Source organism: Numenius arquata, chromosome 1 (genome assembly GCF_964106895.1).
Source record: "Numenius arquata chromosome 1, bNumArq3.hap1.1, whole genome shotgun sequence".
NCBI lineage: Eukaryota > Metazoa > Chordata > Aves > Charadriiformes > Scolopacidae > Numenius > Numenius arquata.
Genome location: NC_133576.1, coordinates 5,265,898 through 5,292,844, shown reverse-complemented (window position 1 = coordinate 5,292,844; position 26,947 = coordinate 5,265,898). Strand labels below are relative to the sequence as shown.

Here is a 26,947-nt window from a genome sequence, read left to right as displayed (position 1 = left end):
TGAAGGCCAACATCAGCATTTTGCAGGTGGGGAATTAATAAAAGGTGTGTGATGTCTACGCACCACCATTAATTTGTTTATGGAGGAAGCCGACATTTAAAACAAAAGTGTTCAGAGGCCGGTGAAGTACCGGATAAAATAACGTCTGCTTCTACCCTTGGTCATATAACCTTTTATTCTTCACCTTAAAAACAAACCCAACAGGCACAAGAATTAATGTGAAAGGAAATTTTCTCCTTACCTGTAAGCTTCATCTAAGGACATATCCATTCTCTTCATGATATATGCAATAGCGATTGTGGCAGAGCGAGAGATTCCAGCTAAACAGTGCACTAACACACGGCCATTTGATGCTTTTGCTTTTTCTGCGTTGCAAAGAAATTGGCAAGTGTCACACAGGATGAAAAGTTTGCAAAGAAAGCAATGTTATTTAAAATCGTTCAAAACTTCCAAATTAACTGCTAATTGCAAAGCTCGTGGAAGCTTTAAACAAAAATCACTTATTTTCTCCAGCACTGTATAGCATTGAGTATAGGAAAAGCGTGCGACTACACACAGGAAACACACTGCAGTTACAGCATGCTGCATTTTAACGTGCACATAAACAAACCTATTTAGCTGGCTGGGAAAGGTGATTGTTTCTAATTTTATATGCAAGTAAAAAGCAAGCATTCATGACGGAACAGTTTGGCCAATTCAAATTTGGCTAGCTCACTTCCCAAAGCTAAAGACAGGATCTGTATGTCAAATTTTCTAATTTGCTCTCTGCGGGTATATATCAGGCATCTGCCAGGTTGCCAGAAAGCAGAGCTGTGCTCTTTAAAAGTGTCTTTGTTCCTCAAGTGCTGGAACACGCAGTGGCAGAATCTCCTTACATTATTTCGCTCCTTTGCTTACAAAGCGATGGTGATCATGTAGGTAGATCCTCAGGGTATTTTCATACCACCCAGAAAGCATTCGGGTCTTCTCCAGCCAAAACAGCAACGCAGACCCACAAAGGAATCCAGAAACTGTTTTAGTGAGTAAATTTTCTTCTCACCTATAAAATCGACTGATTTATCCAACCAAGGCAAAATTTTCTCACAAAAGCTGTCGTTCACAGGCACTCTCAGGAAATGGGATTCCGGAATAAAATCAGGCTTTGGACAAGTATTGCTGGCGTTTAGTACGTAGCCAATATCGTTCTGCTGCATCAGCTCCTAGGAAAGAGAGAAAGATTAAGCCTAGAGAAGTCAAATGGTACCTTTGGCACATTACAAAGAAACTACGAACCCGAAGCACATCATAAAGCTAAAATCCAAACTGGAATTCACGTTGGCATTGCTTCAGCTGTTTTAGGAGCGTTCTTTTTTTGAAAAAAAAAAAAAAAAAGAAAAAAAAAGTAAAGATACTTCCTCCTTTTTTAATTCTTCAAACAACTTCGAGACATCCAGGATGTCCAAATAACATATGGACTGCAAAGCCCATATGAAAAAACTTAACAAAGAACAGAAGTAATGGTAGAATTCCTCCTGCTACTATGAAGCATGGCTTCCAAGAGAATAAAGTTTTTTTGCTACTTTGGTTTAAATTCTCACCATGCGAGCTGGCAACATAACCAAACGCTTCCCACACGTAGTTTGCTGGCCTGAATACGTGTTTTCGGCATCAGGTATCTAAGATTGAGGTTGCCCCATCACAGATATTGGTGAGAAATACGAGATGAAACCGATGCCTCCTGCAGTCACCTGGGTCAAGTACCTGGGACTGCCTTGTTTTTAAGGCAGTGGTGAAAAACTCACTCAAAACCTCGAGAGAAAGAGCTGAAGGCCTTGAATTAGGCCATTTTCACGCAGCGCTACCTGCAGTTTTGTAGGAGTTCCTCTTTGGGGTTTATGATTTAGTTGCTCACATTTCTTTCACTTCCTTCCTTCACTTCTTCCTTCACTAAGGAAGTGTGGGCTGGATGAGGGGACAGTGAGGTGGATTGAGAACTGGCTGTGTGACAGGACCCAAAGGGTAATGATTAATGGAGCAGGTTCAAGCTGGAGGCCTGTAACCAGTGGTGTCCCCCAGGGGTCAATACCTGGTCCAGTCCAACATATTCATCAGCGACCTGGATGAGGGGACCGAGTGTATCCTCAGCAAGTTTGCTGATGGTACCAAACTGGGAGGGGTGGCTGACACCCCAGAGGGCCGTGCTGCCATCCAGAGAGACCTGGACAGGCTGGAGAGCTGGGCAGAGAAGAACCTCATGAGGTTCAACAGGGAAAAGTGTAGGGTCCTGCACCTGGGGAAGAAGAAAGTCAGGCACCAATACAGGTTAGGTGTGGACCTGCTGGAGTCAAGTTCTGAAGAGAAAGATCTGGGGGTCCTGGTAGACAGCAAAATGACAATGAGCAAGCAGTGTGCTCTTGTGGCCAGGAAGGCCAATGGGATCCTGCGCTGCATAGGGAAGAGTGTGGCCAGTAGGTCGAGGGAAGTCATTCTCCCCCCCTACTCTGCACTGGTGAGGCCACAACTGGAATACTGCATCCAGTTCTGGGCTCCCCAATTCAAGAGGGATAGGGAACTACTGGAAAGAGTCCAGCGAAGGGCAACGAGGATGATTCAAGGATTGGAGCATCTCCCTTATGAAGAAAGGCTGAGAGAGCTGGGACTCTTTAGCCTGGAGAAGAGAAGGCTGAGGGGAGACCTTATCAATGCTTATAAGTATCTGAAGGGTGGGGTGAAGGAGGAGGGAGCCGGACTCTTTTCAGTGGTTGCCAGTGAGAGGATGAGGGGCAACGGGCACAAGCTGGAACACAGGAGGTTCCACTCAAATATGAGAAAAAACTTCTTCACGGTGAGGGTGACAGAGCCCTGGAACAGGCTGCCCAGGGAGGTGGTGGAGTCCCCTTCTCTGGAGATTTTCCAGACCCGCCTGGATGCAGTCCTGAGTAACATGCTCTGACATGCTCTGGGCAATCCTGCTTCAGCAGGGGAGTTGGACTAGATGATCTTTATGGTCCCTTCCAACTCTAAAAATTCAGTGAAATTCAGTGAAATTTCAGTTTTCAGTCTTTAGTCCTCTTGCATCTCAGAGATTATCACAGCAACAAGCAAAGAGGCTTAAAGTGTAAGAATCAACCGGGCTTTTTAAATAAATAAATGTTCATGATTGCAAATTAAAAATAAAATAATAAAAAAAAAAAGACACCTCTTTTCTGCACCTTGCCATACTCTTTGTATTGAGAGTTGTGCAAAGTACCATCTGATGCAAGTAGGCACCTTAATGCCTTAAACATGTGAAACAAGTACTAGAAAACTAGAGATGGCTCTAACAAAACCGTCTGGTCTTCTCCAAGTAAGCGTCTTGCCACAGAAAAGCAATTAAGCAGGTTGGAATAATACCGATCAAACAACTTTTCTGGTTCAGATAGGATTTGGCAGTAAGCGACGTGCAATACTACGCTCGTAGAGTAACACTGAATACAAACATTGGGGAGCTTTTGGCCAGATTTCTATGGAAACTAAAGTCTGAAAGCAAGCTGAAACATAAAAAGAGCCAAAAAAAAAAAATAATATATATATCCGATTTTAATCCTTTTGCTTTTATAGCAATTATGTAAAAAAATGAAAAAAATACGTCAATCCATGGGAGCAGTAGCAAGAATGAATTCTTATACTTCAGATTTCAACTGGACGTCTACCAGTATGAAACTGCAGTCATGAAGTCAGATGGTCGCTTCTTCCCCATACGTATTATTTCTGCAAGCGTAAAGATGTTCTGGGGAAGAGAAACGGGGATATGGCTATTCAGCTGAAGAGCCAGAACTCTTTATCTTGTTAAATCAGAGCAGCTTAAATTAATGTCTGATATTTAGTATACAGGTATACCACGTGTATGTTACACCACATATGCAGAAAGGATGAATACTCACGAAGGTATATAAATGCATAAATTACATGTTCAGCGAGAACAAAGGACTGCAGAGGAGAAGGGAATCTACCTCAGTCATTTACAGAGGGAAATGTATACAAATGCTACAGACTGCATTTTAAACAGGGAACTTACATGAATTTCTGATAGCAAGATGAATTTTATTGTCTGGAGCAAAATGAGCAGCTCCTCCAAAATTTCATCCAAAATCCCTCACATCAGGACATTCAGAGGTACCGGAAGGTGTGGGCACCTTACACTAATGAACATATGTTATATCAGAAACATACCTGTCCCCGGGGAACAGGAGATGACCAGTTACTTGCAAATGAAATAATCAGAAATATAATTTGCAACAATGGCCAAAAAGGGAGGGGCGCTGAATGTCCCAAAATAAGCTCTCAGCCTTACTGCTCCTTACCCTGCTAGCTTCCCAGGTCACTCTCCCAGTAAAGCTCAGCTTCTCACCAGTGACAACAAATCCCAATATGTCACTGATTTCCCCCCTTCGCATCTCCCCAACTCAACCAGCAAGCTCCTTTCCGCCCTGCGTGCCTTTCATAGCCGGCTCCATCACAACTTCCTTCATTATATATTTAGCTCTCACACAGCAGTAGACCTGAAAGCTTAAAAGCAGGAAAGCTGTAAGGAAATAGGGGGATATTTGGAATTATGGAGAGAGGGAAGGTATTGGGAATGGGGTTCTTGGCACAGGGGACGAGCTACTAGGAGACCTGTGGTACCTCCCGTGCGCAAGGGAGACGCCTGATCCCCAGCATCTCTGCCTCGCTGTCCTGGGCTACACAGCTTTCCCCTTCTAGAATCCCAAGCTCTTCAGCATCAAGTTCTGTAAAATAAGTATCTGCTTTAGATCACTACGTTGAAATACTGCCCCCAAACCACCTCCTCACCTACTGTTGTCACTGCCTGAAGGTGAGCGAGGAACAACTGGAATAGCAGGTACAGAAGTACATGCAGGGCCACGAACAATATAATATATAAAGGAAGGAGGAGACGAAGGTATCGCTAAGAAATGGCCCGCGATGCCACATTCTTGTTCAGAATATAGCTAAGGGATGCTGGGAGAATGATGATGAATTTAGAGGAAGAATAGAAAACTTTACTGTTTCTTTTAAAGCATAAGTGCTGGTGGGCTGCACAGTCCAACCATCACGATTCCACAGTTATGCAAGGTTTTTGATGTGGAATTGATTATTCAAATGGGAACGAAAAGGCTGCAGGCGCCAAGTCTGAACTCTCCGAGCCAAAAAAACACCCAAAAATGTGTTGGTGCTTGTCTTTGAGACTGAGGCTAAAGAAAGAAGTTATGCTTCCTTCTGTTCTGAAGTATCAATCATTCCCTGTGCAACACGCTCCAATATAATAACCATAACAGTGCCTTCATTGTAAGGCACCCAAGAGGAAGAAGTGAATTACGATGGGAGGAAGATCCAGAAATCCTAATACTAACAACTTTGTGACGAGAAGGTAAATGCTCTTTTGTCAGCTTATTTACATTTTATGACTTGTTTAATCTGAAAATTAATGGCACCCTAAAATGTTATTTTGTTCCAGGAAATAAAATCCAGGTCTGGAAGAAAAGAAAGAGAATAGTTAGGTAAGTAGCAAAGCAGAAAGTTTTACAGTTTAAATGCCGGTACAGAACACGAGATGTTAGCAGGAGGCTTCTTCAGGCCCATAACCGCAACACAGATTTTTTTTTCCTGTTATACTAACTTCCAGAAAGGACATTGTCACTATAAGAATTCAGGTTAAGAGTTTCTCTTTCTTTCACAAAGAACAACAAAGATCTGTAAAAGTAAGTACCCTCTTGCAATGCCACCAACAGATCACGCTGAGATAATCACTTACGTATTACACCGAGACCCAAAAACTGAAAATGAACTTTTGAACTTTTCTGTTAGAACTTTTTAGTATTTCAACGCTGCAAAAAAAACCACTACGAACTTTTTCAGAATTAAGCATTTGGAAATCTGTAAAGCAAAAAATACAAAGAATCTCCTAAGACTTTTCTGAAGTAATCATTAATTTTGCTAAAGGACACAAACCAAGCATTCGTGCTAGAATACCTTTCATAAATAAAGCATTATCAGCAGAGGTATTAATGGCAAATAGTGTTTGTATTCTTAAAAGGTCATGGATACAGATTGTCCTGCAACAAGACAAGCATTTCCCTACCCGTGCACTCGGAGATAAGCTTATAAAGATCCTGAAAAGATAAGCGTGCTGAAAATACACATCTTTAAATCGTCAGGTTGAAGAGTAGTCCAGATTAAGAGTTCATTTTGCAGGTATTTTTGAGACATTTAAATCTTAGAGAAATCAATACGTCCGCTCAACGGAAAGAATGCTGGGAACTCAGAGATAGCATTTGAAGGGAAAAATAAAGTCAACATATATAACTATACCTTAATAGTTTTGGGAATTTTCCAGAATTTTTTTTTAAAAGAAGTCTGGACTTGAATTAAAAAAACCAACCCTATTCTAATCTTAAGAGAAGGTTGACTTCTTGTCCTCAGTAGCCGACAATCCAGCAAGGCCATTAAACCAGAGCACGCAAACGTAACCACTTAACAGCCCCAGACTGTCCTAACGGAGACAGAACTTTGCTACTTATCCCCAGGTTTTGTGTCTCACCCTCTCCTTTTGAATGTTCTTCGCTTCCCAGCTTTCTGACCGTGTGTTGGTATTTCTGGGCACTCGTTGTAGCAAGAGACACCCTCCTTGCTCCCCCCAGAGCTCTGCCAGTCGCGTTTCCAGCATGTTGACCTCTAGCGACCACAAACTTTAAGTGGAATCAAGAAACTGACTAAACCCAGGAAACTTGGAGTTGCCGATAGCTGGGAAAAAACATTGAGTGGATTCTGAGAGGCAGAAATCGTAATTTGTTCTCACAGCTTCTTTAGGTTAATAAAGGTACCAATATTAAAGACGGAAGCCGTTTCAGATTTTCTACAGGCACTCACTGAAACTGAAGAGGTAAGATAAGCTACCAAGACACTAAGGTCTACTTTGGTGCAGCAAACAATTGACGTGCTCCAAAATAAAGCATTGCCTGCCATTTCTTCAAAGCAAGAGGACATAGGTACAATCAACAAGCAGATCTGCTTTGTAAGATGTGTTTTTGTCCTTAAACGAGTGAGAAACCCAAGAGCTACCTTAGTCATCTACGGAAGACCTTCCAAAAGACTGACTTGTCAAGGGTAACACCAGGCGACAAGAACTCACTGAACTTTCTGTGGGTTGTATGCTGTCGTTTTTGTGGTTCTCCATGAAAAAAAAAAAAAAAGGGAAACACGGCAATCCTTGATCATAACTCCCCAGCACATGCGAGGAAGTACAAATCTGACCAACTGCTGGGGGTCCTACATTAATTCTAAACTATCTGCAGTGCTTCCTGCAGTGGGACTGCTTCCCATCAGTGCCCACCTGCTGGACACATGCCAAAATAGTACCAAGACACTAGATTAGCAGGCAAGAGAGCCACCACCAAGTCTAAACTTCCTGTAGATGGCTCTGCCACATTCAGGGCTCACCAGTAGTAATTGCAGTTTTAGTCTTCTCCGGCCCTATAATGAAATTCCTGACCACTGCTACCACTTGGATTCCTTTCCTGGTGAAGCACACACACTGTGCCTGTGCCCAACACCTATTCATAGGCACCAATTTACTGCAAGGAAAGGGAACAGCCTCTTTCATCCCCCTGGGATTATTCACTCATTAAGAGCCACCGCACTGGAGTTCCAGTCACATCCCAAATGAAGCAGCACATCCCTGGCTGTGGAGCAGAATGAGGAGAACAAGGAGCCCCCTCATTGCCACTGTGAGCTGGGATAGCACTTGCCGTTCACAGATTGAAACAAATAGCATAAAAGCATCTTTTTAATACTCTGCCATTTAAAGTAAGGATTTATTTATTTATTTATTTATTTTTAATTACTTAGTTCCTGCTGTCTTTTGTCTGGGGACCACAAATTGCTTTTGTGGTAGGAAAAGTAATAAGCTGCTTTGACATCCATCATAAGCGCATGAAGTTTGAATTGCTGACTTGCCACCTGGCAGTAAAGGCATGGAAGATTTTAAAACACAAAGTAAATATGACTGCTGACTGTCCTCCAAGCAAAAGATTTTGCTGTGTGCTCTCTTAAAGCACAATTACCTTCTACGTGATTGCTTGTGTGTCAAAGATCCCCTTAAAACAATTTTGAAAAATCAAAAAATAGCCTATTAATGGCCAGACTGGGATGGAGTGAAAGTAAAAGAAACCAGTGAAAATTATGATAATGGTCCAAGTATACGAATTTGATCCCATTACAGGACTATTAGGATAGTTCCTGTCTTAAGCTTTATACCTGGATAAAAAGCATACACATAAGCCTTGCACATCGTTAAGGCAATACGCTAGGGTGAAGCACTCCTCCCCTTGCCCCCATCCATGTATTTAATGCCAGCGTATGAAGGCTGTTGGGAGATTCAACTAGTAAAGAGGACTGACAGATAACATGGGAGGCAAGAGGGCACATGTAGCAGAAGTAAAATTCCCTTGTGAATAGTCTCAAGATGCAGAGGGTAAGCAATATGAGTTGGTCTCCTCACGGAGGCAAACATCTCTGGATATACATAGGAAATATATATACATGTAGCTCTTTTAGACATCTGATAGTCCAGCACCCTACAAGTGCTATATTTGATGACTTTCTGGACTATTTTAAGTATACCAAAATATCCTGGGCTACTCTTCAGAAACAGAAATTATTAAACGCACATGTATTTAGAAACAGTAAAAGTTTCTTAAGCGCAGTGCTACCATAAAAGCTCGTTTTAAGTGACTCCGCTGATGGTCCAGGTCTGAACACTTTATTAGGTGTACAAAGATTTGTTTGCAGTAGTCCCTCATTATACAATTCATGGTATTTAAGTACTATTTTTTTTCCAGCCCTTGAAGGAAATACCAAAAACCAGACAATCTTCCTTTGTCCTACTGTAATCATTAATATATTAACATCCAAGGCTCGCCAAAACAAACCAGTCAGAGCTATACACAGGAAACTACCTCACCTATTGTAATGGCAGATTTGATAGTTTGCTGTTGGTTGATAGGTTACTGAGGAAGGTACTGTATCATCTCTGAGATGAAGGAGAGATGAGACCAAGTTTCATATTACTTGGCACGTGGATTAATTATATGGTCTGCACATCACTCGTTCTCACGTAGGTTTCCATGGCTTATGCACACACAGCTATTATCTGTTTCTACTTTAGATGTTTTATAGCTGTAATGATGCGGTATGATAGAAGCACGGATGAAGACACGTGGAAATTATATACTCGTAACTTGTAAACAACACGACACCCAGAACACTCACCTTGTTGAGGACATCCCGCTGACACCCAAGATAGAGATGAGGCAGGATTCTGGTTGGGCCAATGTTGGAGACAGGTAGGCAGGGTTGAGAAATGCAAGTAGGGACGAGCGTGGATTTTCCTTCACAGAGACCGGGGAAAGAGCTGGAGAACTCAGCAAATCCACCTGTGAGAGGAACAGTATGTATTTAATTCACGTGCAGTGTTGTAGGCAACGGTGCCCATACCAGTTCTTGGAAAGCAGTACTTGTTGCAGGAGATGGGGAGGGGTTAAGGGGCAGCAGGAAGGGCTTAACAGAAGAACTGTACATGTGCCTCCTCCAGAGGTACCAGGACTGTGCAGAACCATCCATCAGCAGAGAAGGCCTGGCTTTGTTTTCCCACTCTGCCTGGAAAGTTTATTTCTTTCTTTCTCTCTCTCTCTCTCTCTCTCCATTCCTCAGAAGTTTCTGATGCTTCTTCCCATTCTTAATGATATGTGGAAATGAGACTTAAAAAAAACCAGCTACAACACCCACCACACCAAAAGCACACACACCTTTTCCTCTCCGCCCCAGCAAGCTGTTTTCTAAACAACTCCTCCTTCTGCATTAGGTCTATAATTAGACCTCATTAAGAAAAAGTCATGTTTATTCAATTTGGTAAAAGCATCAGTATGTGGTTATTAACATTTACTTTTAAAACCCTACATTGTTATTTTCTACACTGCTCCATAATTTCATCCAACCCACCGGAAGAGGTCTCATCTTTCATCTTCACCACACCAAGCCAAGGCTTCTCCATCTCAAGCGGGGGAGGCGAGGCAGAGGAAGGACTACAGGGGAAGATTTCACCCAGCCATAGAATCCCCTAGAAAATCACAAGTCTCTACTCCCTTTACTGCTAGCTGGTTCTTCATCTGCACCAGTTATTAGGCCCTATCCATATTATGGCCCCAAAACATTTTCATTACTATTTCCCACCACTGCATTAAACCACTCAGAAAAACTAGAGTGGAATGACTGATACACACTTAAATCCACCTAAAATCCCAGCGGCCACCAAAAATGTTCCTAGGCTGTGTTTCCGTCAGCATGGCACAGCTGCTATGGAACACAAAAGGAATAAAAAGCAAGGCTGAGACTGCTCTAGACACAAATACGTGCAACGCAGCTCAAGCTCCATTTCTTTTCCTTGCTCCTCTAGCTCCCGGCTTCCCTCCATCACAAGGGCTGCCTTACAAACCCGTGCTACCAACTCTGGTCCAACTGGCCTTACCTACAGTTAGGAAACAAAACCGAAGAAACCTCCAGTGACGATCTTAGACTTCGACTAAACCTGTTCTCACAAAAGCTAACTAGCTTTTTCCAAGCCTAGCTAAACCCCAAGCTCAGCTCATTCTCATAGTTCATCTTTACAAACTAATTCAAAGAAAACCCAGAGGCAGTTGCTTAAATCGGTATATTCTAGGCTTTTCTTGACTGTTTTCACCAGTTAACAGCCAGCCAGTAAGGGTAAAGGATGCAAACCATAGTGAAAGTTCCCAGCTATTTCCTCAAGTTAAAGCACAGAGACAAGTGGAATTTTAAGCGAAGGAAGAGTAATTAGAACCTGTTCAGAACAAGGCACCCTTTTATCATCAAGGAAGTGAAGTCTTAATGTGCTAAATCTGCCAAATGCTATGCTCGCTATTATTACAGTTTGAAGATGTGAATTAAAATTATTCAGGAATAAGATAAGGTACTGTTTTGTCAAGGCTTGCATTACCATTTCCTGAATTATGCCTATCCTTCGGATTTTAAAATCTGTGTCTTTAGTAAATGTCGACAAAAACCAAGGTAACAGTCACGTGTGTAACAGCCCGTTTTATCTGATAAACAAAAAAGCCAGCAAGCAGTTTTCAGAACAAAAGTTTTATGAGCAGCGATTCCTGTTCAGTCTCCTGACTCACCAAAAAAAAAAAAAAAAAAAAAAAAAAAATCACTTGTCTATTTTGTTAGATAAGCGATTTCAGACAACTATGACAATGCTCATCATGAAGATACGAGAGTGAGGTTGGACTGCAGGGGATGAGCGGGAGGGGTGCTAAACTAAGGCACTGCCCATCCGAGAGCCATGCCCCTAAACTGAAGGGCCCAGGCCAGGGACATAGTAAAGGTTTGACTCTGACATCTTCTATTCCTGTTAGCTGGATTTCCTCCTCCTTGCTTTACAACAGCTCTGTTTAGGAGCACAGATGCTGCTTGTTCAACGTATCAATTGAATGACAGAAGGAGCTGGCAAAAAAAAATAAATTCTCTTGCACACTTGCTAAATTTTTGTCTGTGTGGCATAATGTTTCCCCCTCTGTTATAGGAAGCAATCCTTGAATTCATAAGTGTTATATGCCTCTAAGATTAAATTTAATGTAAGATACAGTGCCCAGCAGTTCCTTGAGAGGGGAAGAAGGGGAAATCAAATATTGGTCTTTGGTTTCATTTGCTTTATTCCTTGGGAAACCTGTTGGCTGCTTTCTGGAATCACTCTCTGACACAGCCGGAAAGAGAGAAGTGACTCTTCTTCCTGACAAAGCAGCAGCACAAGCACAAAGAAAAGATTTTACATCTCTGCTTCCTTTGCAAAAAACTACACGGGCAAAGTCCAACAAGAACAAAAAAAGAATTTTCCCAACTACATAGGGACCGGTCTCACTTCTGTATGAACACTGCAACAAGAAATTAAGCAAGAAACTAATATGCAAAGAATCCGAGATTTTTGGGAGATGGAACCCACGCTCTGTCATCTTAAGTGTAAGGAGCAATTTTTTATTTTATTTTTATTCTAGGGCTCTGTCAAGGCAAGCTTGAAGTGATTCAAGATTAGATGCTTCAACACTTCCTCTGGGACGTTCATCACTTCAAAATCATGTTTCTGCTTTCTACTCGTGCCTTCCTAGTAAGATGTTGCTTCAGCATCTTTACAACATGAATTACAACCACAAAACTCTCAAATTGAGTAAGCCTGACATCATATTACCTATCTTTACACACGCTCTCAAATGAGTCCACCTTTCCTTTGAATATATTTTAACCTGGTATTAGTATCAGTAGCGAACTGACTTAAAAAACATGAAACAGGTGACTTATTTCAAATATTAATCTATCTCCCCTGCCATCTTCTATTACCACTTCAAAACGCTAGTGGCTTTTCAACAAATCTGGCTTTGATTTATGGCACTCACAATAGGAAAAACACATTCTAGATCAGCCTATGTTGAAAAAATGCTTTAAAAAAATCCCACAAAGAAACAAAACCCGTACCAACAAAACACATTCTTGTATGCGTCCTGCTAAACTAACAATTTCTTCGAGAATAACAGCACCCACGCATTTCAGATAGATAGATTAAAAAAAATAACAGCGCCTGAAGATGTGTAGAAAAAAGGCATTTATTTCACATGTCTCTCTTTTCGAACACGGATTATGGCCCCTATGAGTCCCCAAAGCTGAAGTCTACACACAGTCTACATGAGGAGCCTTTGAGGAGAAAAGTCTTTAAGCACTCAGCCTATCTGTACACTTCTGCTGGAAATGAAGCAGACTGTCCTCAAATAACAAACTTTAAACATTTAGAAAATTCGTTTAGTGTTCAGGTGGGAATGCAGAATAGAAAACTGAGCCTTAAAAGAAAGATGGGACTGGTTTAGTTTCAAATTCCGTACTTTAAGGATGACCTTTGCAGCAAAGGAAATTTCATCTTGAAACATCCTTACCTACCTCAGTTGGAACAGGGCTATTGGCAGCACCGTGCAGTTTGTTTTAATCAAAGAAAATACACTTTTTTTCTGGAGCTAGTTTCTAAATAACACCCTTTCTCCCACTACTACTCCAGCCTCTGCAAATAATAAATCAATCGGAACAGCATGTTGAAACTGTGGGGAAAAAAATCTACAGGTCATTAGCAGAGCTACTGGGTTAATAAAGTTTCACTGAAGTCTTTGACAAATGTAACTGGGCGCTGGAAATAGATGACTGACAAATAACTCCAAAATATTCTCTCCTAAATAGTTTATGAACCATACAGGTTTTCTGGATTCTTGATGGCGAAGCTGAGCTGGAACAGCTCTCTCAACATTCAATGGGGTGAAACCACTTCTTGTCTATCTGAATGTTATGGACAAAGGAGGGAGGAAATGAAGTCATTTTTATGTATTGTGCATATATCTATACATTTTTGCTTATGTTTAAAAAGATCTCCCCCCCAGAGGCTTTTGAAGTTTTTCCACTCTACTTTTTCTGATATCGATGAATTAAATGGAAGACTCTTCCATCACCACTCATGCAATAGTTCCATTATATCTGAAAACCTTGATGGTCAAGCAGGATAAGCAGCACAATGCATCTCCTTTTTCAGTTTTAAATAGCTGGTTGCTTCTGTCACGACTGCACATGTGTAAGTCATTGTATCCTTTGGCTGGTAGCAAGTAGCTAACAGTACTCGAAGTCTGTCTTACTTGCGTAATAGCCCCTAATCAAGTTTGAAGGAAAAACAAAATCTTTGGGGATGATGACTTCCATCATTATGGGAGCAAATTAAAGCAATATGAGACAGAAGTAATTTAAAACCTTATCATCCAGCGTATTTTCCAACATGAATGCAAGAGATATCAAAAGTAGCAGTGGTAAATTGTAATGTTCAGTTGGTCATCCCTCATGTTTCTGAGACAAAGGTCAATTAATTAAATTCTGCTAAAAAGTTTTAGATGATCCATCAGAAGACTGCAAAGTTCTGCAGCTGCCCCAAGGTAACTCAGCTCTTGCTTAGGTAGCTTGTTAAAGTGAACAGATCGGTGAAATTATTTCAGTTCTAACCGAGTGGCAAGCATCCCCTGGCTGCAGCACGTTTAACGAAGAGCAGTACCGTACTGCGTTCCAGTGCTGACTTGCTCCGTGCACTTCTTGTGGCTACGACACACACAACAGTTTCTACGAAACCATGTTACGGTGCCAAAAGCTGTCAGTGGTTTTGCAGCCCAAGCCCTCGTGTGTGCGGCAGACAACCCCAACACCTCCTAGGTCCTTACAGCACAGCCCGCGCTTCTTGGTCACGAGCCTCCACATCCATTAGCAGAAATTTGGCAAGATCCGGTAACCTGCTCAATTACCCCGTTGCCATGGTTCTGCGAAGTGGTGACTACAGACTTTCCTCTGATCAAGACACTACCATTTCCTAACTACGACTGTGATCGTAAAGGTATGATTGTGAAAGGAATTTTGGTATCAGAAGTTTTGGTTCCCTTCTCAGCCAACTGCGGAAACGAGACGGGGCCAAACCCAGAAGGGATGAATAAGTTTCAGCAAAATTCCACAGTAAACGTTATTCCTTCTTATAGATTCACTGCATAAATCCTCGTATAAATAAAACTCCCAACTAACTTTGCCAGCAGCAGGAAGAGGAGAGGGAGAGAAGATGGGATCAGGTGGCAACAAATGATAGCCAGAGAAATGTTACTGACTTGGGAACAGCTACCTTTCATTAAGGGAATGGAATCCATCCAGATCCTTATGACTACTTAGTTTAACCACCATCAGAGACAAATCCTAAATTAATAGAGGGGAATTACTACTGAGAACCACAAGCCTTTACATCAGCTCATTTCTGTTACGTTATATGGGAGCAGACCGAGAGCATTCACCTGTGCAGCCAGTTGCCATCCCGCAGTTGCAGGCACAGCGGCTCTGTAAACCACTGTGGAGGTCTGCAAGCAGAAGGCCAGTTAAGCCCTAAGGTCTTCATTCGAACACTTTGTTCAGAGTTGTAACGTTTTACTGGTTTTACCCAATGCTCAATAAAACAAGCTGCCCAAGGAGGTGGTTGAGTCACCATCCCTGAACGTGTTTAAGAGTCCTTTAGATGTGGTGTTGGGGGATATGGTGTAGGGGAGATCTTTGTAGAGTAGGGTTGATGGTTGGACTCGATGATCCCAAGGGTCTTTTCCAACCTGAATAATTCTATGATTCTAAATTCAGTTAAATGACACCATAATAGGACATAAAACTGGTGGGGAAACGGTAGGTGTTTCCCTATGTTCATGTTATGTTGGTTTCTCTTCCTCCTTCCTGTCTTTGTATTTCCTTCAAATGGGTCAAACCACTCAGAGATGTAACCAAAGTTAGACAATTTCACAGGAAACATATTAATTCTGAATTAAAAACTAAAAGCATTTTTCTTTGCTTACAGAATCATAGAACGGTTAGAGTTGGAAGGGACCTTAAAGACCATCTAGTTCCAACCCCCCCACTAGACCAGGTTGCTCAAAGCCCCATCCACTTGAACACTTCCATACTTATAGAAGACCAAGTACTCGTGAAACTGTTTAAGAAGAAACACCAATCTACTAAAACTTCAGTTTTTTGAAATGCAAGGGTTGTTCTTCATTCACATCAACACACATCCCTTCCTCACACAAACACAGGTTACTCAGTTTCAGCTTTAGGATATCATGACTGGTCCGGTGAAATTTCGTCTGGTAATTTAGCAGATGAACATCTGCATCTACCCTACATGCATCCCCCATCCACCAGCCCAGTGCCTCCTTTGTTCTCCTGCCCTCCACCCTCCTCCAAACACCTCTCTTTCCTGCAGGGTGCTGGAAAGAGAGGATAATGCCATTTCCTCCTCCTACCAGCTTTCAAAGTTCACCTTGAGCAGCTCACCGATGCTTACATGACATACTACAGTAACGAGGCTGTTGGCTGGTTGTAATTACCAATGGTCACGTTAGCCAAACACGTCTCCTGCTTCAGCATCTCCCCCCACCCACACATATTAAGTAAGGCTTTCCTTTGCATGCGTGCTGAATATAGCACAGATATTCCCTCGTACATTCATCTTATGTCTGAATTTGCCTGTAGTCTAACATACAGAAAAAAATCAATTCCGAGGCAATCCCAATCTCTCTTTAAAGTTGCTTTTAAAATTACTATTGAAACAGCCAATCCTGTAATTCCTTACCATCCTCAAGTGTTCTCAGAGATCTGCACCAGAAGTTTTATCTTTAATCATCTAGGGAGAGCTGCTGTTGCTAAATCAGGCAAGCGCACACTGACAAAGCGCAGAAAGGAAGACAGACCCCACTACACTTCAGAGATACGGCGGATTAAGGTGGAGTGTGAAATTAAAGCGCAACAGCTGACATGCCCACAACTCCGCAGTGAAAGGGAAACGTGCAAATAGTGAACCTTCCCACCGGGTGTAACTTGCCTTTTCTAAGTGTAAGTGTCCGAGCATGGACATAACTTCTACAAAAAGGAGAGCGCATACAAATCCTAACAGCAGCAAACGTAACCGACAAGCTTATGCCGAATTTGTTCTGGGAGGGTTTCTAACTTATTCTTTGTAAAGGCAGCCACAAAACAAAGCTTGGATTCCAAGAAAGATGAGAAAACAGGTCTTCACATCACTTCATGTGTTTCCTATGAGCCTGTCAGCTAAAGCCCAAAAGAGAACCCCATGCAATTGCCTTTCACAGCAGCAAAGCCTGGCAGCAAAGCCGAGGAGGAGGGGAGAAGAGAAGAAATTCAGCTAGAAAAGGGGTTGGTAACAGAGACGAGGGTCCCGGCCACCTTCTCCAACTAATGAAGACTGATCCTAAAGACCAGAAGAGTGGCCTTCCACCTTTGCACTACACAAATGTGCTTTTCAAACAAGTAATTTGAGGGGCTGCATAACTGAAGAATTCCACCTACCACTGGTGCCCATCTCATGGTGGATCCTTGGGCGGCTATTGCAGCCTGAGTTCTCAAGGGATGCTTTTGCTTTGCTGGAGCCCACACGTCACCACTGCTTGTGGTGACAACCAGCTCAGCTCACCCCGAAACTACTTTTCAGGGGGAGACGCTAATTTAAGGCTCTGCACTGTACTAGTGCTCATTTACATAGGGCTTACAAGAACTTCCATTATTTTTTTCATTTAATTACTCCTTTTGTCAAACCCTATTGAAGCTGACCAACAAGCCTAAACATCTTTTGTGGGTGACAGCAGAGAGACAGAGAGACATGGCAACTCCTATGAGCTTGGCTTCCCTAAAACTTCAGGCTAAGCAAAGCCTATGAAGTGTTTTATACAGCATCTCCGTAGATCCGGCTGACCTTGCAGCCCTGTGTGCCTCACGTGGGATGCACAGAAAGATCCTGTCTTGTGCTCCTGATGGAGATGTAAGAGACAGTGAACGTGTCTGTTTTTCCACAGGTCATGGAAGCCGCTGCAAAAGCCCAAGGACAACACACACTGGTAACAGAGCAAGCTTTGGCGTTTCTCTTAAGTGCCATTCAATTTTATACAGCCACATGCTAATATATGTTATATTGGTATCCCTTTTTAAAGGAAAAGAAGAATAAAAGAGCAGGAAAATTTGAAACTACCTCTACAACATAATATTTAGACCCTGCAGTTTTATGTAAGCCTTGCCAAACTTTGGTATTCATCAACGGTATGCAGTGGAGTACATTCATGTTTAGCTTTTTTTTTTTTTTCCTTCTCCTAATAGCAATTTAGAATTTGTTACTGTAAATACTGGTTATTGCTAGGCACATAATGCAACGTTACTGAAAACTATGCTAAAAAACAAATAAGTTTTAAAAGCACTAAAGAAAAGGCAAATATACAAAACTAACTTTAACGTTTACTTTGCCTCAAAATCAGATCAGAGGCTCTCAATGCTGTGACTTAACAGCACTTTCACAGTCACACTCCCATCAAACATTAAAATGTTTATCTAAAAGCAGCAGTATAGATTTTTCCTTTGCCGTAAGGAAGGAAAGTTGTAAACTTTCTGACTCACAAGTTTTATGAATCTACAATGTTTCCACTCTCTGTTTAAACGAGCTGCAGACCTCCACAGGCCATTACAATTCACGCATTCCAGCTCCGCTCCGCAGGGGATGCTTGCCATTTTTCCATTACATACGCTCAGGCTGGAGAGCCCCGGGAGGAGCGCTGCCATCCCCGGCGCCCGCTCTCCCCTTCCCATTCCCTCTCCTCACCCACGGGGAGTCCTTCCACCGGAATCGAGGTTCCACCCTTTGGGAAAGCTAGCGGGGTGTTTTTTATTACGGCGGCGTTCGGAAAGTGGCCCCGTTATGCCAGGTGTTTTACAAAGCACAGTAGCAAGAAAAGCTCTTTGCCCTGGAGGGTTTCTGCCTTTGGTAAGACAAGGTTAATAGGCAGGTTAAGCAAACAAGGCTTGGGGGGGGTGGGGGTCAAGCCCCCCCCCCCCTTTTCCCACCCAAGTGGCATATAGAAAAGTCAGACTAACGACGAGTAAAGAGAGCATACAGGACACTCAGGCTTGCCCTTTCTGCCTTTAAAAGGGAACAAAAATAATAAAGATACCCTCATGGTGATTTCAGTCAATTAAGTTTCACAAGCATCCAGAGGTATCCAAAACAAAAGCAAACTTAACGAGTTATTCTTGGGTTTGAGAAATGTTATGAGAGCTCCACGCTAGTCAAATTTCGCTCTCTCTCAAAAGACAGCAAGTGGACACACATATGAAAGTAATAAACTCTACTCTCATTCTTCAAGTGCTTAAAACAATCATGGCACTAAACGAACACTCCAAACTGCATTTTAAGTACAAAGGGTGGGAGGATATTCACAGAGGACTGGCTGTAGCCAAGGATACTAGTTTTTCTACGCTCTCATTAAAAATTGATGGAGACTTTTGAAGAGGGCAACTTGGAGCTAAGCTGCTCTCTCGCTCTTATCTCCTCCCCACCGACACTCCATGGCCGTACTCCATGGGTTACAGGACCACTTAGGGAATGCTGCACTCCCTCGGCAAGACTTTTACCTCTTTTAGAGACTTGCTTCTAACGGCATCAACCAGCCAGCGTATCAGGAAAGCCGGCATCATTGTGCAACTATCCTTCCTTCTCTAAACACTGGCAGGACATTTAACAGCTCCTTCTCACTGTAATTACTTAAACTTGCAGATAACTCGATAATTTTGATCGATGACCACTGTTTGAAGGTGTGCTCTTCTCCTTGAGGCACTCTGCAAAGACTTACAAGGAACGCTCAGAACTTCAGTCAGCCCCAGAGCCAAAAGTTATTATGCTCCAAATCCAAATGTTAGAAGGCGTTAGGGTATTAGACAGGAATTTAACAGCACAAACCACAGCTATCTCATGCCATCTTTCAGTCCATACTGGGTATCCTCCTACTTGGTGTACGGTACTGCAGAAGCAGGGAAGAAAACTCAGTCTTGAAGCCCTGGTCACTTCAGGAGATAGAAATGACCAGCTCTACCTATAAAAGAATATTCTTAAGACCTCCTGCTCCTCTGCCACAAGGCACAGTTTTCCTGGTGACAAAGCACAGAGAGAGCACTGGGCTTTTTTTCCATCCAGCTTTGCTTCAGGCAAGTAGAGACAACACAATGGTAAATGTACCCTGGAGATACTGGCATTTTTACACTAGGACTCCTTTAAATGGACATCCAATTTCAAATATTTTTAAGAAAAACGCCAGTATAAACAAGACTGTAGAAGAGTTCCTCCCTTGTTTCCTTCTCCTTGCATCCTCCATGCAAGTCTTCCGTTTTGTACACACACTTTGTTAGGTGAGGGACAGGTCAGGGGGAAACGATGATTTGGGAAGTTCCAGCAAAAACATACCTTTTGCAACAGTCCCTGACTAATCACTCACTATTTTGTTTCCAGGATCCTTGCCCGATCTCACTGAACTCATTGTGTTTGCTGTTTCTTTACATGCTCAGCTTATGACTTCATTCATTGTCCACTACATATGTCACCTGCATTTGGCATTGAATACAAAATCAATAATTTATGTCTTTCTGCTTATTAAGGTAGCTTTGTGCTCTGTAGAAGCTTCTCAGAGAGCTCTCGTGAAAGCAAAATCCATTAAATCATCCTATTCCTGACATTTCTCATAGGCAGAAGGGTAAGGGAGATGAGCAGGCAATTCACCACCTGGGCCTCGATTAGCTGTCAACACCGCTTTTTTACGCGGTGGCTGTACCCACCGTCCAACCACGGTTTTGGGAGGGAGGCACGGAGCTCCCCACCTCGGTGCTCAACTCAGATGCGGGCTTCACACCGGGCACCTAGAAAATCTGTAATTCTCTACTAGTGATTCCCTGAATTATACAGCTATCATGTGTAGAAAGTAGCATGTAGAAGTTTATGGACCCCTTTTCAAGACAGCTCTTGTCTGACTTGGGCGTGAGACCAGTCGTTCTTTCCCAGTAGTCTTTACTTCATCCATTGAAGGATGGCAGCTTCGTCACCTACTGTGAAGCAACAGAGAACCCTGATTACATCTACAGATCAGGAGGAGGCTATTTAATGACAGGCACGACTCCAAAGGGATACAGTCACGTAGAGATCTACACCCCAGCATACAGGTACCAGAGGGTAAAATGGTACAGCCAATTCTAGAAGCTCACGAAAGGCTTCCAGTATGTTTAACCCCGCTTCTGCCCGTATGCTTCATAATCTGGTACATTAGGTAAGTTTTCCATGCGGGTTGTTCTCATTGGCATTGAATTCCGCAGTACATCAAGTCTAAGTGGCAATTCAGTGACAGAAAAATACGTCCTTCATGGTTTGCTAGCAAAATACACTCTGGTCCTGCAGCACTAAAAATTCTTAGCGAGAGTTCAGCGAAACTCCTTCTATGATCCCGCATTACAGTACTCTGAAGTTTAGCCTCTCTTTCTTGGATATTTACCATTGCTCCACATCCACCCAAGTACAAGAATTCCTGCTTTTGGTTTCACTTCAGAGCCAATAGTGTTTCTGTGTTAGGCTATTACAATTTTTAATGTCAGGCTGGAAATACAGAAAGGTAGGCATTTCTGTTTTTTTCATCAATCCTCCTGTTTAGCATGAGTCTTCTGTACAAAAAATAAAATACACCCCCCCCCAAAAAAAAATAAATAAAAAGCTCTGCTTCATTTTCATCACAGGCAGCATCTGAAAGGTAACCATCATGAAGACGTCTCTGCTAGCACGAGTAGGAGTAAGCCAGAGTTAAGAGAAGTAGGGAAGAGCAAGTGTTTTAGCAAAGTTGAACATGAACCATTTCCATTGGCAAAGTGGAAGAGAAGTTAAGCAAGACTCTTGGCGTTTACCACCTTAATAATGCTAATTCATCAAGCAAGAAATACTCTCTCTTAACTGTTTCTGCAGAGCAAGCAGAAACATCATAAAAATTCTGTAACTAGGAAAAACAGACTCCATAAAAGTAAATCCAGTTCTCAAAATCTGGGAAGAGAAGGAATCAAGTCACATCCCCGTGTTTAAATCTTATTTAACTCAGCAGAGTAGATGCAGTGATGGGAGTGGGGTTAAGCCTTCAGTACCCACATTTCAGTATTTTGTCCACTGTTAAAAATTAAGAGCCAAAAGAAATATTTAAATTCCTGAGAACATTCCCCACCAGATTATAAATATTTTTAAGAGGTTAGATCAAGAGCTTTAATTAATTGGTAAGAGTTCCTTTGAGGTCTTTACATTAGTTACGTCAATGAAAAACAACCTCCAGGGTACGCACAACCTAAATAAAAAAACACCTCACTGAGTGCTCAGTAACAGGGGGGGGGAGAGAGAACAGATAGAGGAATTTCAGATATTTGTTAATTGCTCCTTATTCTATCCCAACAAAAAAATATTTTCCTACCCCAAAATGTTTATTTAAGGTCACTTTTTTAAATAAGCCACATTGAGTGGCATAGGGAAAACTCAAGTCCAAAGGTTTTTTTTGTTGGTTTTTTTTTTTTTTTAACACAGTTCACTGACCCCTACTCTCATTATAGGCCATAAACGTTTATAAGTGTTCGTCATCAGCTTGCTGAGACAACACATTTTATCTCGCTTCCTAGAGCCACGTATTGATAATTTCCAAGGAACTTTCCACAAGACTGAATATAGCACCTTCTCCTTCCCCCATATCCCAAAAGGTTTCTTGTGTGTGTGTGCTTGTTAAGTAGTTAGCTTTTTAAGAGATGTAAGAAAACCACAGGACTGTGGAATGTGTTTTCTTATGCAAGGATTAAAATCAGAGTAAACTCATTATAAGAGAAGGAAATGCTAGAGAGCTGAAGGAAGAGAGTTGATGTTTATTACTTTACTACCAAGTCATCTTAATTGGGTGTATTTCCTGAAATAACCACTTACCTGTAATAGATCAGTAGTAAACACTTTCCTTCCATTTCCCTTTTGTTCTTATACTCCCCTACTACTGGTTTTAAAGCCATCAGTTGTTTCTGCCTTCATAAATATCCCCATCACTATCTATTTAACGAAAAATAAGATGAAATTCTCAAATCTAATCTTTGCTAAGAGAAATGCATTTGACACGCTAGAATGAAAATCCTCCTTTCTATACAAGGAGGGTTTTAACACATTAGATTCCCTTTCTATCCCTCTAACACCCAAACTAATACTTACCAGCTGCACGTAGCTAAATTCACCTCAGCTAACTAACCCACAATGGTATCTTGGATGTGGTTTATGTTTCATTTTCAGCTTGACTAAACAACTACCACACGCCAGAAATAAATAAAATTTAAAACAAAACAAAACAAAAGCCATTTCTCATAGTATCATTAACATACACACAACTGGTGTTTGTCCAGAGTATGCACTGAGGAGCTGGGGAACACTCCCTTCCTGGTACTGTCCATTCCTACAGGAGCCACAGGCAAGTCTGAGGATGGAGACACTCCGACCACATCCTTCATGAGGTCCAGCAAAGGAAAGAGAACAGAAGAGAAGGCTCCGGGGAGACCTCATAGCAGCCTTCCAATATCTGAAGGGAGCCTACAGGAGAGCCGGAGAGGGACTCTTTGTCAGGAAGTGTAGTGACAGGACAAGGGGTAATGGTTTTAAATTGGAAGAGGGGAGATTTAGATTAGATATTAGGAGGAAATTCTTTCCTGTGAGGGTGGTGAGACACTGGAACAGGTTGCCCAGGAAAGTTGTGGATGCCCCATCCCTGGAAGTGTTCAAGGCCAGGCTGGATGGGGCTTTGAGCAACCTGGTCTGGTGGAGGTGTCCCTGCCCATGGCAGGGGGGTTGGAACTCGATGATCTTTAAGGTCCCTTCCAACTCTAACCATTCTATGATAAGATTGAAGCCATGTCTCACTCGACTAATCAACAGAGGGACAGTAGAAGGAAGGGAAGTTTTGTGGTACTCTCCTTTGCTTGGCCTTATTAAGGATCCCACCCCCCCCCCCCACCACTGCTCCCTGCCATGAGGTCTAATTCTCAGTTATTAGATAGCCATGTCTCTTTCCGCTATGGAAATTAAGTTGCTAATAGTCTGTATTGCTGCATGGAGCTGTAATACGCTTCTGGTTATTCAAAAAATGTCAGGACAGATGAGCACAGTTGGGTATTCAAACAATAAAAGGATTCCTTAAGAGGCATGAACTGCTTCTAGACTGGCCTATTTTTTAAATAACAGTTTTAAATTTAAGGGAGTATTAACCACATATTTCAGCAATCTTAACATTAAGCATTTACTGTGCCTAGACACCACACATTTATTTGGTGGCTCATATGGAAGAAGAATTACTTAATCTAATATTGTAGTCCACAACTCACAGGTGTATTTCCTTCCAAGACAGCACAGAAAACAGAAGCACCAAAAATAGCTACAGCAAAACCCTCATTAGTTTTCTGTAAGTACAGCTCACATGAACACCAAACGCACCTGGCCAAGTGCAGAAATTATTCATTTTCTCTGTAGCCACTTTCAAAATAGTTTGGGAAAAGTTCTCTCAGTGATACAACCACCTCCCTATCGCTTTCATCAGAAGTCACTACAAACCTCAGTGAAACCTTCTTGCTCGGAGGAAGCATCTCTCTGGAGTCCCTTCTCTTTTCCTCATCATTATCCAGTCTCTGACTGTAGTTTTAACATTTTGTGTACACTTCATTAGATCACTGGTAAAGTCACTGCAATGGATTTCCTACTTGTATTCATCATCCCCTCTTCTTTCAGCCCTGGATCTACTTCATGTCCCTCCTTGTTCCTTCTTGTGAACACTGGGTCTACTGTTCCATGACAGAAATAACAACACAAGCACACGTTACCTTAACACCAACAAATCCTATATAATAAGGACTTAAATTTCTATGGATGCTTTGACCTGGGATCTAAAAAAAAAAAAGAGGAGAGGAAAAAAAAAAAAAAGGTGGGGATGAGGCAGAAGACCTGAATAGGGTACTACCACTTAAGGAGCTTCAGTTTAAAAAGTCATACAAAGTAATCTCCATAACTCTGGGAGATCGTTTCTCTTGTTCTTACTGTAGCAATTACCAAAGAAAGAGATTTTCCTCCTAGCACATAAAATATTTAGAAGACCAGGGAAGCACATTTCTTTTACGATTTTTGACCCTAAAATAGCAGAATAGCAGACATATGCCTCTAAAAATCCCTATATTGATCTATTTCCATTTACATGGCACTAATGGTGTAATATATCCCTTGTAAGATGCAATTTCTAAACATTATGCACATTACAAGAGTCACTATATGCTTAAAGAACTTCAGAAAAAGCTATGTTATAACTGAAGTTTATACCAGCACTGTTGCAAAACCGTATACACGTCAGCTATAATAATAGCATTTTCTTTCTTCTCCTCGTTGAAGTGTTTTAGTTTTTTTTCTTGGTTCTTCATACCTGAAAGCAGATACACAGAGCTGAAATTCTTCTCCAGTTTGCCCAGGAGCACAGTAAGAAAGCACTCAGATGACAGAGAGGTCACGTCTTTAGAGCTTTGGTCATACACCACCACTTCCTGCTTGCAATCAATTTCAACCTGAAACACAAGTAGTTCAGAGTAAGATAGGAAAGAAGATGATGATTAAAAGCATCGCATTATCACCTGCATCAGGGTTCCCACATATATGCTATGCAGCAGTTCAGAGAAACAGATTTCTTGCATAGCTGTACGTAAAACACTTTTTATTTTACACTTAGTTGCCTGATCCAATTTAATTACTTTCAGAGTTTGTAATTTGATTATTTGCTTCAAATTGAAGCACACTCTGCAAATTTCTGGCATTAGGTAATTTTATGCCACTTGCAAAATGCTTTACCTTCAGCTAGGTTGGTTGGTTTATTTAAAAACTAAGATTTTTAAAAGAAAGCCCTACCTCAGTTTCTGCGTCTGGGTTTTTTGTGTATAAACAGCAAAGAGACCTTAAACTGCCTAAAATCACAAACATCTTAGCCATCTATACAAAGTATGTATAAAATATGCTCTAGATAGTAATAATAAAAGGCTTCAGTTTTTAACATGTCAAAGCAAGAATGCAATAAATTACTTTTGTAACCAAAACATTTGAAACAAGTACCAATGGAATAAAAACCAAAGCACACATAGACACACATTAAGTTGAAACAAGCTTAGCTATTTTCTTTTCACTAATAACACTATTTACAGAAAAAAAAAAAAAAAAAACCAAACAAAACAACACCAACCAAAACCCCATCAAACTGCTCACAGGAAAAGTATTTTAAACAGTAAGTAGGAGCTAGGATTGACAGAGCTACAGTTTCTTTGCAAACTGCAGGACCACTTGCTGAGCAATCCCTGCCACCACAGACCCCAAAGAATCCTTCGAAGTTTAGAAAGAGAATGTTTCTTTCCTTAATTACATACATTTAAGGGACTGTGCTTTGCAAGACATACAAGAACCCTGGGAGCATTCTTTCTGAGTAATTTCTAAATCCCTCCCCATTACTCTGTCACTTAGGGGAGATCAGGCTACAAAGAATCCCCAAGATAAACTCAGCAGTAGCCAATAGCCTCTTAAATCAGGTAAGAGCTCGGCAAAACTTGGTCCCCTGGTTTTTTTATTTATTTTTTTTTTTTAAACAAAATACCTGAGGGAAAATACTCTTTTAAAAAAATGCAAGGTACAACAGGAAAATGACCCCTACCTTGTGTTTTGCTGAGTGCTGAATGAGCTCTGTAATCAAAACTTTGTCCTGCTGCAGCCTCCGCTTCATAAGCTTGGAGCAGTTGATGTTGATGGCATCCAAGATGTGGGACGTATTGTATTCCACAAAGGGGCGGCTATCAATCAGCAGCAATTTTTCCGTACCACTCTCCAGCAAAGCCACCAACTTCTCGGCGACAATGAGTTGAGTCCTGATCATCTCATCGGCCATGACAACAATAAGGCCTCTTTCACCACCTCCCTCTCTAATTTGCTGCGATGATGTAATGGCTGTGTACTCAAAGGCTTAGCCACACCATTGTACTAGAAGTGTATGAGGTCATGCTGGTAGTGACTGGCAAAAGAAAAGTTAAACCCATTTTCAGAAAGAACTCTTCGACTGAATGTCTCCTCCTGCTTCCAGTTGATGTGCCGTTACAAAGGGTTCGTTCCACAAAGCAGCCCCTCACATCTGATTCATCGGGAGATGACTATGGAGTAGCCATTTCACAATTCAAACAAAAGATGCTTTCTGGCTGCCGCTGCATTACATCATTCTTTACCTTTGCTCTCACCCATCAGCTTTACACCGGACTGAGAGCCTGTAAGAAGGAGAAGATAAAAAAAAAAAAAAAAAAAAAAACCACATAAACCACATGAGGCCATGAAAGTTCACAGAACAAAACGTTCAGCTTTGAGGCCAACTGCAGAGTGGTCCGT

The 26,947-nt window shown here is 41.7% G+C and overlaps 1 protein-coding gene across 1 annotated transcript in view; it reads right to left on the bottom strand.

Annotated features, from left to right (window-relative positions):
* DUSP16 (dual specificity phosphatase 16) overlaps positions 1-26,459 on the bottom strand; it is a 32,337-nt gene extending 5,878 nt beyond the window's left edge. The window contains exons 1-5 of the mRNA XM_074151750.1: positions 26,229-26,459; positions 24,963-25,101; positions 9,289-9,452; positions 1,040-1,199; positions 242-365 (exon numbers count right to left, since the gene is read on the bottom strand). Coding sequence (XP_074007851.1) covers positions 242-365; positions 1,040-1,199; positions 9,289-9,452; positions 24,963-25,101; positions 26,229-26,459 — 818 coding nt within the window. The remainder of the gene's footprint in view (positions 1-241; positions 366-1,039; positions 1,200-9,288; positions 9,453-24,962; positions 25,102-26,228) is intronic.
* Between the last annotated feature and the right edge of the window lie 488 nt (positions 26,460-26,947).